The 14,888-nt window shown below is 49.0% G+C and overlaps 1 protein-coding gene across 1 annotated transcript; it reads left to right on the top strand.

Moving 5' to 3' along the window:
• Positions 1–3,002: 3,002 nt before the first annotated feature.
• On the top strand, positions 3,003–4,628 carry ERICH4 (glutamate rich 4). The gene is made up of 2 exons (XM_010380791.2): positions 3,003–3,184; positions 3,866–4,628. Exons 1-2 carry the CDS (start codon positions 3,011–3,013, stop codon positions 4,082–4,084), a joined length of 393 nt encoding a protein of 130 aa, XP_010379093.1. The 5' UTR covers positions 3,003–3,010; the 3' UTR covers positions 4,085–4,628.
• Positions 4,629–14,888: the final 10,260 nt, after the last annotated feature.

Here is a 14,888-nt window from a genome sequence, read left to right as displayed (position 1 = left end):
AGTAGGGTTTGCCTCCTATGAGAATCTAATGCCACTGCTGATCTGACAGGAAGCGGAGCTCAAGTGGTAATGCTTACTTAACCTGCTGCTCGTCTCTTGCTGTGTGGCCCAGATCATAACAGGCCAGGGGCTGGTACTGGTCCTCAGGCCAGGAATTGGGGACCCTTGCCTTAGAGGGCAAGGGTGGACGCAGGGGACCAGTACAAGAGGCTACTGTAACAGTCTAGGCAAGAGACGAATGGGGATAGGGCGGAGGAAATGGTGAGAAGTGCTCAAATCCTGGATCTGTTTTGAAGGTTAAGCCAATAGATTGAGAAACTAAAAGCAGACTGGCATGGCTGTGCACATGAGGAAACTGAAAGGGCAGCAGGTTTAGGAGGGTGGGTGTGGCGGCTGAATAACGGACCCTCTCCCCCAGATACTCATACCTGTGAATCCCTGGATGCTGTGACTATGTTACTTTCTATGGTAAAAGGGACTTGGGGCTGGACGCGGTGGCTCATGCCTGTAATCCTAGCACTTTGGGAGGCCGAGGCGGGTGGATCACCTGAGGTCGGGAGTTCGAGACCAGCCTGGCTAACATGGTGAAACCCAGTTTCTACTAAAAGTACAAAAATTAGCCGGGTGTGGTGGTGCATGCCTGTAATCCCAGCTACTCTGGAGGCTGAGGTGGCAGGATCGCTTGAACCTAGGAGGTGGAAGTTGCAGTGAGGTTGCAGTGAGCTGAGACTGTGCACTGCACTCCAGGCTGGGTGACAGAGTGAGACTCTGTCTCCAAAAAAAAAAAAAAAAGGGACTTTGAAGACGCGACAAAGTTAAGAATCTTGAGATGGGAGATTACCCTTACCATGGGCAATTGGGTAGGTCCAATGTAATCACAAGGGGCCTCTCAGAGGGAGACAGGAGGGTCAGCATCAACAGGAGATGTGATGATCATAGATAGAGAAGGTTGGGGTGATGAAGGAAGGGGCTAAGAGCCAAGGAAGGCAGGTGGCTTCCAGAAGCTGGAAGAGACTAAGAAATAGGCAGTCTTCTAGAGACTCAAGAAGGGACCCAGCCCTGTGCACCCACCTTAGACTTCTGACCTCCAGAACTGTAACAGTGACTTTGTGTTGTTTTAAGATTGTGGTCATTTGTTACAGCAGCAACAGGAAATGCATCCAATGATGGGGCTCCCAACTGAGAGTTCTGTTTTGACCACATTCACGTTGAGATGTCTGAGACACCCTGGTGAAGCTGAAGTAGAGGAGCGGCAGGACTTATTTCCTGGTCCTGATGGGATAGAATAAATAAAGTGTCTGGAACCAGCAAATGACATAAAGGTCAACCTCTAGTTGCCCTCACTGCTCATCAGCTTAAGGCACTCCCACCAGCGCCATGACAGTTTACAAATACCATGGCAACACCCAGAAGTTACCACCCCTTTTCTAGATTTCTGAATAGCCCACCCCTTAATTTGCATGTAAAGTGAGTATAAATACTGCCAGCCAACAGCCCACGTGCTGCTACTCTGGGTAGCCTTACTCTGCAAGGAGCTGTCCTTCTGCTGTACACAGCCGCTTCAGTAAACCTGCTTTCTTCCACGGCTTGCTCCCTTGCTCTTGAATTCTTCGCTGAGTGGAGCCAAGAAACCTCCAGGGCTAAGCCCCAATTTGGGGACTCACCTGCCCTGTGTCAGGGCTGCAGAGTTAGGGTGTGGAACTCAAGGGAGAGATCAGGACTGAGGCCAAACATTTGGAAGCCAGTGACATATACATGAAATTGCCTGGGACTGGTGGCTCACGCCTGTAATCCCAGCACTTTGGGAGGCCGAGATAGGCAGATCACCTGAGGTCAGGGGTTTGAAACCAGCCTGGCTAACATGGTGAAACCCCGTCTCCACTAAACATACAAAAATTAGCCAGGTGTGGTGGCGTGCATCTGTAACCCCATCTGCTCAGGAGGCTGAGGCAGGGGAATCGCTTGAACCCGGGAGGCAGAGGTTGCAGTGAGCCAAGATTGCACCACTGCAGTCCAGCCTGGGTGACAGAGTGAGACTCCATCTCAAAAAAAAAAAAAATTATATATATAATTTAATTAATTAATTCATTTATTTATTTTGAGATGGAGTCTCGCTCTGTCGCCAGGCTGGAGTGCAGTAGCGTGATCTCGGCTTTGCGCAATCTCTGCCTCCCGGGTTCAAGCTATTCTGCTGCCTCCTCCAGAGTAGCTGGGACTACAGGCATGCACCAGCATGCCTGGCTAATTTTTTGTATTTTACTGGAGACGGGGTTTCACCCTGTTGCCAGGATGGTCTAGATCTCCTGACCTCGTGATCTACCATTATATATGTATATTAGCACCTTGGGTCTGAAGGAAGGGTTCAAGGCCCAGAGAGGCCTGCAATGCTTCCCAGACTTTTCCACAGCAGAAGCCCCACCCTCAGCAAGGATGATATACCCATAGGCAAGTCCAGGGTCAGCAGAAGTGGCTGCTCGGCCCTAGGCCAGCAGCCTGGACATAGGCACTCCAGCTGAGGGATTGCTCTATTGGTGCCCCTGGGAGCCATTCCTGCCCCCAAAGGCACACTGGTGGGAAAGCCCTGGGATGACCTGCGCTGAGAGGACAAACAAGGACCAAGCTATGGGGAAGCCAGAGGTCAAATGGAGGCTGAGGAGAGGCTGGAGAGGTGGTGGGGGGCAGGTGGAAGGACAGAGGGTGCCAGACATCTACAGACACTGAGCGCCCCTGAGGGGTCAGACCTGAGATAGGCAGGGAGGGGCAGAGTTTGACCTCTGCAAGAGGCTGTGTTTGAACCCTTTGAGCAGAGTTGAGGTTAGACTTCAGAAGGAAAAACAAAAGCACAAGGCCAGCTGATTTTCTCTGAAGAGTGGACTTTGGGATACCTTTGCCAGGAACCCCTGTCCCACTCCCTCTGCCCTTTACTCTCCACCACGCACAAGCTCCCCGGGGGACTGGGCCACCCTGGACCTTGCTACTTCCTGCTCCTGGCAGCCATAGCTCAGAGACCATGGAGCTGTGGAGGCGGCTGGGTCAGGCTGGACTGGTGCCTCCGGAGCTGGGCCCACCCCCCCAGGCCCTGAGGGAGGTCCCCCCAGTGGAAATCCCTGGTCAGACTCTAAGGACTGCAGGGGCAGACACTGGAGGTGCCTGGAATAGTCTGCTGTGGATCAGGGAGGAGCTGGTGAGTGAGGGGTTTGGAAGGGAAAGAGAGAGAGAAAGAGTAAATGAGAATGAATGGAAATGAACGAAAATAGAGAGGGCCAGAGATTGAAAGACAGAATCTGAGAGACAGAAGCAGAGACGTGAGAGGCATGTACAGACACAGAAAGACAGACATATAGTGAGGGACGGGAACAGAGGTGGGACAGGGAGATCCCAAAAGAGAGGGACAGAGTTGGGAAGCAGAGACTGAGAGCAGGAACAGAGACAGAGGGACTCAGACTGAATTTGAGAAAGTTGAGGAGGGCGGAGACAGGGCGAGCGAGAGAAAGAGAGCCAAAGGCAGGGGCAGAGAACTAGCAAAACAGAGACAGACAGGGGCATGGAGAGACAAAAAATAAATGGGGACAGAGACAGACAAAGGGAAACAGGGACAGAGATAGCTAAGAGAGGGAGGAGACATATTACTGAGAAACAGAGAGAGAAGTCAGGACAATGAAATGGAGAGATAAAGACAGAGACAGAGTTAGAGATCAAGATACACTCTGAGAAGCAGGAAGGCAGTTAGGATCCGCGGGCACAGTGGGGACCCTGCCCAGGCACCATGGCCAGGACATGAGTTGGGACCTGCTCTCATCCAGGTCCTGGCGAGACCCTTGCTCTCTGGGGTGGCATCCCTGTGACGTCCCCTTCTTACCGGCAGGAGAACCTGCGCCGAGTTGATGTCCAGCTGCTGGGACAGCTGTGCAGCCTGGGGCTGGAGATGGGGGTGCTGCAGGAGGAACTGGTCACCATATTGGAGGAGGAGGAGGAGAGCAGCGAGGAAGAGGAGGAGGATCAAGAGCCCCAGTGGAAGCAGAAGGAGGAACACCTGGAGGCCTTCCCAGCCCCACACCCCCCTGACTTTGAGATGATGATCTGAGGCTCTGCCAGTGCATTTAGGTTGACATACAAATTAGATGCAAATGTATGCAAAGGGGAGGGAAGATTTGCAGGTCAAATCAGATGTGGAATCAAGTTTACCCCTTTAGTAAGTGCTTTCTCTGAAGATGCCTGCAATGAGATTTAGACATTGGCCTGTGAGCTACGGGTGTGTTGGCAGATGACATGAGGATGTGTTTGGAGGTGATGTGGGAGGTTGTAGAGAAGTTGCAGGTGCTTTTGCGGATGAGCCTCAGCTGTGCTGCTGAGATGGGGTCTCTGCAAATATGATGGTGATGCATACAGATGGGATTTCAGATCAACGCTGTCCAGTATGGTAGATGGACAGCGGACACACACAGCTATTTAGCGCTTGAAACATGGGGAGTCCAAATTGAGATGTGCTGTGAGTGTAAAATACACACCAAATATTAAAGGCTTAGTATGATGAAAATAACACAAGACATCTCAATCATGTTTAGATTATTTGTTGAAATAATAATATTTTGATCATATCAGTAGTAGTAAAAATATTACTAAAATTATTTTCACCTGTTTTTAAATTTTGTTGTGTGTGCTGTTCCCCTCACTGTGTCCATGTGTTCTCATTCTTTTTTTTTTTTTTGAAATGGAGTTTCGCTCCGTTGCCCAGGCTACAGTGCAGTGGCATGATCTCGGCTCATTGCAACCTCCACTCCTGGGTTCAAGCCATTCTCCTGCCTCAGCCTCCTGAGTAGCTGGGATTACAGGCACGCGCCACCACACCTAACTAATTTTTGTGTTTTTAGTAGAGACGGGGTTTCAGCATATTGGTCAGGCTGGTCTCAAACTCCTGACCTCGTGATCTGCCCACCTCAGCTTCCCAAAGTGCTGGGATTACAGGCATGAGCCACCTCCCCCAGCTTCATTCTTGTGTTTACAAAGCACTTTGTAGTTGGAAGTGCGGGTCTTTTCAGAGAAGTGAAATGTTGACAGAGGAGGTGCTGATTCCTTTCCATGGGAGTTTTCTCCTTAAAAATAAGCCGCTTCCACTTTGGGAGGCCGAGGCTGGGGAAAAGCCTCAAATCACTTGAGGTCAGGAGTTTGAGACCAGCCTGGCTAACATGGTGAAACCCCGTCCCTACTAAAAATACAAAAATTAGCTGGGTGTGATGGCGCACACCTGTAATCCCAGCTACTGGGGAGGCTGAGACATGAGCGTTGCTTGAACCCGGGAGGCGGAGACTGCAGTGAGCCAAGATCACACCGCTGCACTCCCATCTGGGAGCCAGAGAGATACTCTATCTCAAAACAACAACGGAAAACCAAGCTGCTTCCTTTTGTCCAGTGGAGACCCCAGGATTGGGGTGGGGTGCAGGACTGGGGTTTAGGGATTCAGGCTTCATTCCCAGCCTGGTCCTCATTTGCTAACCTGAGCCAGGTCTGCAGCTGGTGTCAGTACTGGTGTTTGGGGGTTGGGGAGAACATTGAAGTCACGCCCAGCAGCCAGGGAAGGGAGAAGGACACCCCACAGAGCATGCAAGTGGCACGGCGTTCTCGCCTTCTCTTGGCACTCTAGACAGAGGCCCGGGGAGTCTGGGGGGTCTCTTGGCAGCTACATCTAGACAGTAGGAGTATAGGGAATGAGGATGTTGGATGTCACGGCCCCAGGGTCTGGGTCATGCTTCACAAGTGCCAGGGTCCTGTGTCTCTTGGGGAGAAAGATGTGAGTGGAGGGTACAAGGGAGAGGCTGGTGTAACAGGTGCTCCCTATTCAAGAACAGAATGGAGGATGGACTTGATGTTTAAGCAGAGTTGCCCTAAGCCATGGCCTGGGCCACAGAGGTGAAATCTATGGAAGAGAGTGGGAGTTTGGGTGAAGGGGGCCAGCCCCACCAGTGCTGTCCTCAGCACCCCACTAACTGAGCTTGAGCAGTGACCAAGTCTGCACCAGGCAGACTGGGTCTCCCAGACCAGTGGGAGAAGATACCCATCCCTACCCAGGGACAGCCAAGATGGTCAGAGTGGGGACAGAGGAAGTATAATCTGAGGGATCAGGGCTGAGATGGCGGAGGCGCAGGAGGCTGAGGGGACCCAGAGAAGGCAACAGGCCCAGGCTGAAATGTCAGGAAAGTGATCTTAGAGGAGAACTGAGGCAACAAGGAAAAATGAGCCAAGTAAAGAAAGTGAATGGGGCCAGACATGGTGGCTCACGCCTGTAATCCCAGCACTTTGGGAGGCCAAGGCGGGTGGATCACCTGAGATCAGGAGTTTGAGATCAGCCTGGCCAACATGGCAAAACCCCGTCTCTACTAAAAATACAGAAATTAGCCAGGTGTGGCAGTGCATGTCTATAGTCCCAGCTACTCAGGATTCTGAGGCACAATAATTGCTTGAACCTGGGAAGTGGAGGTTGCAGTCCACCAAGATTGTGTCACTACACTCCAGCCTGGGCAACAGAGTGAGACTCTGTCTCAAAAAAAAAAAAAAAAAAAAAAAAAGTGAAAGAAAAGAATATAAAAGTAGAAAAATAGCATATGCAGAAGCCATGGGGGTTATCTAGTGATCTAGCCCCCTGCTACTCAAAGTGCAGTCATTCATGGAACACAGCAGTAACAGCATTGTTACAGCTGTCTATTGCTACATAACAAACAGCCCCCAAACATTGTTGTTTCAAAGCAGTGACAGTGTGCATTTTGCTCATCTCTGCTCCACGCGGTCTGAGGCTTCAGCTAGAATCACTGAAGGCGCATTTGCTCTCCTGTCTGGCAGTTGATGCTGGCTGAGGGCTAGGGGGCCTCTGTTTCTCTTCTTGTCTTGTCTCCATATGGGCTAGGTTGGGTTCGCAAGGAGCTTAGAGAATGGGTTCCAAGGGCATGTATCCTGAGAGGGAGCCAGTCAGAAGCCAGCCTCATAAGCCATGCAGGGTCACTCTCACCATGTTGATGCCATTGCAAAGTCCTGATCAGGTTCAAAGGAAGGGGAAATAAATGGGTGCGGTGGCTCACGCCTGTAATCCCAGCACTTTGGGAGGCCAAGGGAGGCGGATCACCTGAGGTCGGGAGTTCGAGACCAGCCTGACCAACATGGAGAAACCCCATCTCTACTAAAAATACAAAATTAGCTGGGCATGGTGGCACATGTCGGTCATTCCAGCTACTCAGGAGGCTGAGGTTGGAGAATTGCTTGAACCCAGGAGGCGGAGGTTGTGGTGAGCCGAGATAGTGCCATTGCACTCCAGCCTGGGCAACGAGAGTGAAACTTCATCTCAAAAAAATAAATAAAGGAAGGGGAAATGGACTCCACCTTTTCATAGGCGAGTACAATGTTCTGGAGGAGCATGTGGGACAGGAAACACTGCTGAGATCATCAGTGGAAAGCGCAAGCTACCCAGCAGCCGCTTGGTAGATGTGCTCACTCCCAGACCCATGCCAGACCAACCAAATCAGATTCTGTGCATAAGAAGAGTTCCAGCTGCTTCCTTTGCAAATTAGGTTTGAGAAATACTCTTCTAAATCACAAATGTGACACGGTTTTGAGCAGGTGGAGCAGGGAAACAGTAATTACATTTAGAGAGCTCCCTCTGGCTGCCAAGTGGAGGTTGGATTAGAGGGCTCAAGAGTGGTGGTCCAGTAGAAAGAACCAAAAAAAAAAAAAAAAAAAAAAAAAAATGGATGAATTGAACATTATCAAAATTCCAAACCTATGTATACATCAAAAAAACACTATTGAAAATAGATTGCCGGGCACTGTGGCTCACACTTCCAGCACTTAGGGAGACCGAGGCTGACAGATCGCTTTGAGTCAGGGAGTTCAAGACCAACCTAGGCAACATGGCGAAACCTCGGCTCTACTAAAAAATACAAAAATTAGCTGGGTGCGATGGCAAGTGCCTGTAACCTCAGCTACTCAGGAGGCTGAAGTGGGAGAATTGCTTGAGCCTGGGAGGTCGAGTCTGCAGTGAGTCGAGATCATGCCACACTGCACTCCAGCCTGGGTGACAGAGTGAGACTGTCTCAATGAAAAAAAAAAAAAAAAGAGAAAAGAAAAGAAAGAAAAAGACAACCTATACGTTAGGAGAAAATAGTTGCAGAAATATATCTGATAAGGCTCTAATATCTAGAATATATAAGGAACTTTTACAACTCAACAATATACAGAAAAATATTAATAGTTCAGTTACAAAATAGGCAAAGAACTTGAATAGTCATTTCCCCAAAGAAGATACACACGTTATTAAGTCAATAAGCAGATGAAAAGATGCTCAACATTTGTATCAGTAAGGGTTCTCCAGAAAAACAGAATAAATTATATATATAATTATACGTATAATTTAATTTAAAGTATAATTTAATTTTACGTATAATTTAGGTATATATACATATACGTTAGGTATCTATATAATTTATTCTGTTTTTCTGGAGAACCCAATTTGTATATTTAAATTGGCTCATGTAATTATGGAAGCTGAGAATTCTCACGATCTGCCATTTGCAAGCTGGAAACTGGGAAAGTTGGTGGTGTATTCAGTTCAAGTTTGAAGGTTTCATAACCAGGAGGGCAACTATCCGAAGTCAGGAGAAGATCTCAGCTCAAACAGAAACAAATTCGCCGTTGTTTTCTCTTCTCTCTCTCTCTCTTTTTTTTTTTTTTTTTGAGACAGAGTCTCGCTATGTCGCCCAGGCTAGAGTGCAGTGGCGTGATCTTGGCTCACTGCAGCCTCTGCCTCCCGGGTTGCAGCGATTCTCGTGCCTCAGCCTCCCGAGTAGCTGGGATTACAGACGTACACCACATGTCCGGCTAATTTTTTTGTATTTTTTAGTAGAGATGGGGTTTCACCATGTTGGCCAGGCTGGTCTTAAACTCCTGTGCTCCTGTGATCCACCCGCCTCGGCCTCCCAAAGTGCACGAATTACAGGCGTGAGCCACAGCGCCCGGCCAGAAAATTTTAAACACTACCCGTGGGGCTTGGTTGTGCTTCTACTGGGCTCCAACCTGCTGTGATGCCCTGTCTCCACAAGGTGGCGCCAAGACACACCGCTGCAGCCCCTCCAGCCAAGGCAGACTGTACACAGAGTAGTGGGACGGGACTGTGAGGTCCTTTGAGGAAGCAGGTCCCTATAGCTGGCGTCGTTGAGACAGGCTATTCCCACACAGGGGGCTCCTGTTGAGACAGAAACGCCAAGTTCTGGTGAGCAGGAGACAGGCAGTGTTATGGGCTGAATAATCACTCCTAAAGCTACCCATGTCACAATCCCTGGAACCTGTGAATGGTAACTTTTATGCCAAAAGGGCTTTGCAGATGGGATGAAGTTAAGAATATTGAGGTGGGGAAATTCTCCTGGGTTATGTGGGTGACCCTCGATGGAATCCCAAGTGTATTTGCAAGAGAGAGACAGAGGGAGCCCTGAACACAGAGAAGGGGGGAGGATGTGATAACAGAAGTAAGAGGGTGAGTGGTGTCAGGAAGGGGCTGGAGCAAGGGAGGCAGCAGCCTCTAGAAGGTGGAGAAGCAGCACAGATGCTCCCCTGAGGCCTCCAGTTCAGCACAACCCTGCCGGCACCATCCGTTGACACTTCTGACTCCAAAACCACAAGAACATCATTTCTTGTGGGTTTAAGTAACAAATTTGTGACCACTTGTAGCAACAGCTGTGAGAAACTCCTACAGGCAGGAAGGAGGCGCAGAGGCAATGGTAATTTTCCTATTAAATATAACTTAAGCTAAAATGAAAATATCAGCAATTGAACTGATGAGACTGTGGGACGGCTGGAGCAGTCACACAGGTGCTGGGAGTATGCGCTGGTACAAGTGCTTTGGAAAACTCTGCGGAAATGTGTGTGACCCTGAACATACAGTATCTAGGAGCCAGCAGTTCCCTTCCTGAGCATATACTAAAGAGAAACACGTGTAGGTGCTCACCAAAGACACCTACTAGAATAGTTACAGCAGCCCAGTTTTTTTTTTTTTTTTTGTTTTTTTTTTTTTTTTTTGAGATGGATTCTTGCTCTGTCGCCCAGGCTGCGTGCAATGGCGCCATCTCGGCTCACTGCAAGCTCCGCCTCCCGGGTTAGCACCATTCTCCTGCCTCAGCCTCCCGAGTAACTGGGACTACAGGCGCCCGCCACCACGCCCGGCTAATTTTTTTCTTTTTCTTTTTCTTTTTCTTTTTTTTTTTGCATTTTTAGTAGAGACGGGATTTCATCGTGTTAGCCAGGATGGTCTCGATCTCCTGTCTTCGTGATGCGTCTGCCTCGGCCTCCCAGAGTGCTGGGATTACAGGTGTGAGACACCGTGCCCGGCCACACAGCCCGATCTTAATAGCTTCAAACAGGAAGTTACCCAAATGCCCATCAGCAGGAGAATGGTGGTGTTCCCACCCCTTCCATTGAGAGTGGGGTCTGTGTGCCAAGACCCCTGAGTATGGGTGGGCTTGTGATTTCTAACACTAACAAGTGTGGGGAAAGTGACCCGATGTGACATCTAAGGCTGAATCATAAAAAGTGTGAGCTTTGGCCAGGCACAGTGTCCCACGCCTGTAATCCCAGCACTTTGGGAGGCAGAGGTGGGCGGATCACCTGAGATCAAGAGTTCAAGACCAGCCTGGCCAACAAGGTGAAACCCCGTCTCTACTAAAAATACAAAAATTAGCTGGGCTTGGTGGCGTGTGCCTGCAATCTCAGCTACTTGGGAGGCTGAGGCAGAAGAATCATTTGAACCTAACCTGGTAGGCAGAGGCTGTAGTGGGCCAAGATCGCGCCACTGCACTCCAGCCTGGGGGTTACAGAGCAAGACTTCATCTCAAAAAAAAAAAAAAAAAAAAAAAAAAAAGAGCTGCTGTGTAAGAGACCCAACTGCTTCAGGATCACCACGTTGGAGAGGTCATGTGTAGGACTCAGGCGACCGTCGCAGCTGAGCCAAGCCTTCTGATTGTCCCCACCATAGTTTCAGACCTGTGAGTGAAGAATCATCTTATACATAGAGGCCTCATCCCCAGCTGTTCCAACCCTGAGCTTTTCAGTTACCCTGAGCCATTTGCCTCACCCCTGCGGAGGCTCCGGCATCATGGAGCAGAGACAAAACTCCTTGGTTTTGACTTCTCAGAATTTTTGATCCACAGAACCATGGCATCGTCACACCATTTAGTTGGGAGTGGGGTTGTTACATAGCAGCAAATAACCAAACACAAATAATAAATAAGTTATGAGATATTCATGCAATGGAATGTTTACACAGTATCTACTTATAGATGACATGTCTTTTCCCCCAAACAGAAAGTAAGGGTTCAAGAGCTAAGCTCTGAAGAGGCAAAGGCATAAGAATGATACAATGGACTTTGGGGACTCAGGGGGATAGGGTGGGAAGGGAGTGAGGGATAAAAGACCACAAATTGGGTTCAGTGTATACTTCTCGGGTGATGGGTGCACCAAAATCTCACAAATCGCCACTAAAGAAATTACTCATGCAACAAAATACCACCTGTTCCCCAAAAACCTATGAAAATAAATTTTATTATTTTATTTATTTATTTATTTATTTTTTTTTGAGGCGGAGTCTTGCTCTGTCGCCCAGGCTGGAGTGCAGTGGCCGGATCTCAGCTCACTGCAAGCTCCGCCTCCCGGGTTCACGCCATTCTCCTGCCTCAGCCTCCCGAGTAGCTGGGACTACAGGCGCCCACCACCTCGCCCGGCTAGTTTTTTGTATTTTTTTAGTAGAGACGGGGTTTCACTGTGTTCGCCAGGATGGTCTCGATCTCCTGACCTTGTGATCCGCCCGTCTCGGCCTCCCAAAGTGCTGGGATTACAGGCTTGAGCCACCGCGCCCGGCCTGAAAATAAATTTAAAAAAAAATCATACATAGGCGGGGCGCAGTGGCTCACGACTACCATCCCAGAAACTTGAGAGGCTGAGGCAGGCAGATTATTTGAGGTCAAGAGTTCGAGACCAGCCTGGCCAATATGGTGAAACCCCGTCTCCACTAAAAATACAAAAATTAGCTAGGTGTGGTGGCACACTCCTGTAATCTCAGCTACTTGGGAGGCTGAGGCAGGATAATTGCTTGAACCCAGGAGGCAGACTTTGCAGTGAGCCAAGATCACACCATTGCACTCCACCCTGGGTGAAGAAGTGAGATCCATCTCAAAAAAAAAAAAAAAAAAAAAAAAAAAATGTATAATTGGCATTAACTTCTTTTAGTTAAAAAAAATGGAACACCAAAAAATATTGAGATATGAGAGGATGATCAGCCTTATATGCTTAAATCTGTTATATATATGAAATTTGTGCCCAGGCATGTGATATTGGTTTTGATTATTTGTATTTTCTTGAGAAGTATACATAGGCTTTTCTTTTTTCCTTTTTTCTTTCTTTCCTTTTTTTTGAGATGGAATCTCGCTTCTGTCGCACAGACTGGAGTGCAGTGGTGTGATCTGGGCTGATGGCAATCTCTGCCTCCTGGGTTCTAGCGATTCTCCTTCCGCAGTCTCCCGAGTAGCTGGGATTAAGGCATGAGCCACCGTGCCCTGCCCTTCCTGTCCCTCTTGAGTATGTCTAGTAATTGACACACTTGGCTGTCCACATTTCTTGGCCTTACAGACACTGTGCTCTATAATATGACTCAGGTCTCTGCAGGGCAGCCCCACTTGCTGCAGGCTGCTGCTGCTGCCTCCTCCTCAGGCCCACCTTGCTTCCCATGGCATAGTGCTGGCCTCAGCCACTCCCAGACACTTCCATCACACTGGTACTATGAAGCCCTGCCCTGTAACTGTCCCCTGCTTTGAGCTTTGACCTATGAAAAATGACCATTACTTGCATCTCAGTGATGCTCATGTCCCTCTCACTACTGCAGTGCTCACCAGCCCTCCTCATCATCCTAGTCAGCTGCTGGGTTATTTTCTTCTGTAAAAGGCACGTTCTGGCCGGGCGCGGTGGCTCACACCTGTAATCTGAGCACTTTGGGAGGCCGAGGTGGGCGGATCTCGGGGTCAAGAGTTTGAGACCAGCCTGACCAATATGGTGAAATCTCATCTCTACCAAAAATACAAAAATTAACTGGGCGTGGTGGTGCATGCCTGTAATCCCAGCTACCCAGGAGGCTGAGGAAGGAGAATCGCTTGCATCTGGGAGGTGGAGGTTGCAGTGAGCCGAGATGGTGCCACTGCACTCCAGCCTGGGTGACAGAGTGAAACTCCATCTCAAAAAAATAAAAAGCCACATTCCAAAATGCCCATCTCTGAACTTTTGGATCCTTTACCTCACTGCTGTATTGCAGTGCAATTCACTTCTGATGCTAACTAGTAAAGATTACCCAGATTACCCAGAGTTAGCTTGGAGTCCGCTCTTTATGGAAAAATTCTATCACAAGACTGAGCACATCATATGTAAGCCCCAGATTTAAGGATCTCAGGCTACCTACATTTCTGACCAACTTGCTATAAATTCAGGGGTTCCCATGACCCTCTCAAGGTGGATGGTCTGCTACTGTGTCTCACAGAACTCAGGATAGTACTATACTTATTTTTTAAAGTTTTATTAGAGCAAAAGGATGCAAATCAGAATAAGCAATAGAAAGGGATACCTAGGAGGCCGGGTGTGGTGGCTCACACCTGTAATCCCAGCACTTTGGGAGGCTGAGGCGGGCAGATCACCTGAGGTCAGGAGTTCGAGACCAGCCTGACCAACATGGAGAAACGCCATCTCTACTAAAAATACAAAATTATCCAGGCATGGTGGTGCATGACTGTAATCCCAGCTACTCGGGAGCTTGAGGTAGGAGAATCGCTTGAACCCGGGAAGCAGAGGTTGTGGTGAGCCGAGATCGTGCCATTGCACTCCAGCCTGGGCAACAAGAGTGAAACTCGAAAGAAAGAAAAAAAGAGAGAAAGAGAGAAAGGAAGGAAAGAAAGAAAGAAAGAAGGGAAAGAGAAGAAAGAGAAAAAGACATGCATAGGACTGGGTCAGAAAGGGTCCTAAATATGAAGCTTTTATTGTCTACCCATGGTGGAGTGAGGTGCAGCCCTTCCCCACCTTTTTTGAAGTTTTGCCTTTTTGTGATTAAGTCTTGTTCCTGGCCCTGAGCTCTACCTGTCCTTTGGCTTCAGGAGATGAACATCCCTTGCGGCTCTCATAGATACTTTAAATTGCTGAGCTATAGGTCTGAGCCTGTCCTTTTCTCTCTTCCATGCATCAGCAGCACTTGTTGGTAGCCATTCAACTCCACACTCCTATTACTTTCATTTCCCCCACGATGTTCAAAACCACAGAGACTATGTGCCTATGGAACATCTGTAGCTCACCTCTGTTTACTCCAGGTGAAATATCAGTGACCTCCCAGTAGACACATGCCCTGCAGACCATCAGCACACTGCAGACCCTCAGCACCTCTGTGATGAGGTGGTCACTGCCATCTTGTGGCGGGGGCTGGGGGAGTCATCTAAACCCAGAAGTGATGATCACGGTTGGCTTTCTAGAGTCTTTGCTGGCATCACATGTTGGGGACCATGTTCTCTAAAAGCAAAGCATGAGGAGGTGATTCAAGAGGTGCATTGGGCCAGGCACAGTGGCTCATGCCTGTAATCCCAACACTGTGAGAGGCCAAGGCGGGAGGATCAACTGAGGTCAGGAGTTCAAGACCAGCCTGACCAACATGGAGAAACCCCGTCTCTACTAAAACTACAAAATTAGCTGGGCGTGGTGGTGCATGCTTGTAATCCCAGCTACTTGGGAGGCTGAGGCAGGAGAATCACTTGAACCCAGGAGGCGGAGGTTGCGGTGAGCTGAGATTGCACCATTGCATTCCAGCCTGGGTAAGAAGAGTGAAACCTCAA

Source organism: Rhinopithecus roxellana, chromosome 12, assembly GCF_007565055.1.
Source record: "Rhinopithecus roxellana isolate Shanxi Qingling chromosome 12, ASM756505v1, whole genome shotgun sequence".
Taxonomy (NCBI): Eukaryota; Metazoa; Chordata; class Mammalia; order Primates; family Cercopithecidae; genus Rhinopithecus; species Rhinopithecus roxellana.
Note: the sequence above shows the minus strand (reverse complement) of the source record. Positions and strands in the feature narration are given on the sequence as shown.

What these genes read in the sequence shown, in the direction of transcription:
- ERICH4 (XM_010380791.2), top strand. Translation starts at nt 3,011, where the DNA reads ATGGAGCTGTGGAGGCGGCTGGGTCAGGCTGGACTGGTGCCTCCGGAG. An exon ending in TGTGGATCAGGGAGGAGCTG is followed by an intron (nt 3,185 to 3,865) that starts GTGAGTGAGGGG and finishes TCTTACCGGCAG; the next exon opens with GAGAACCTGCGCCGAGTTGA.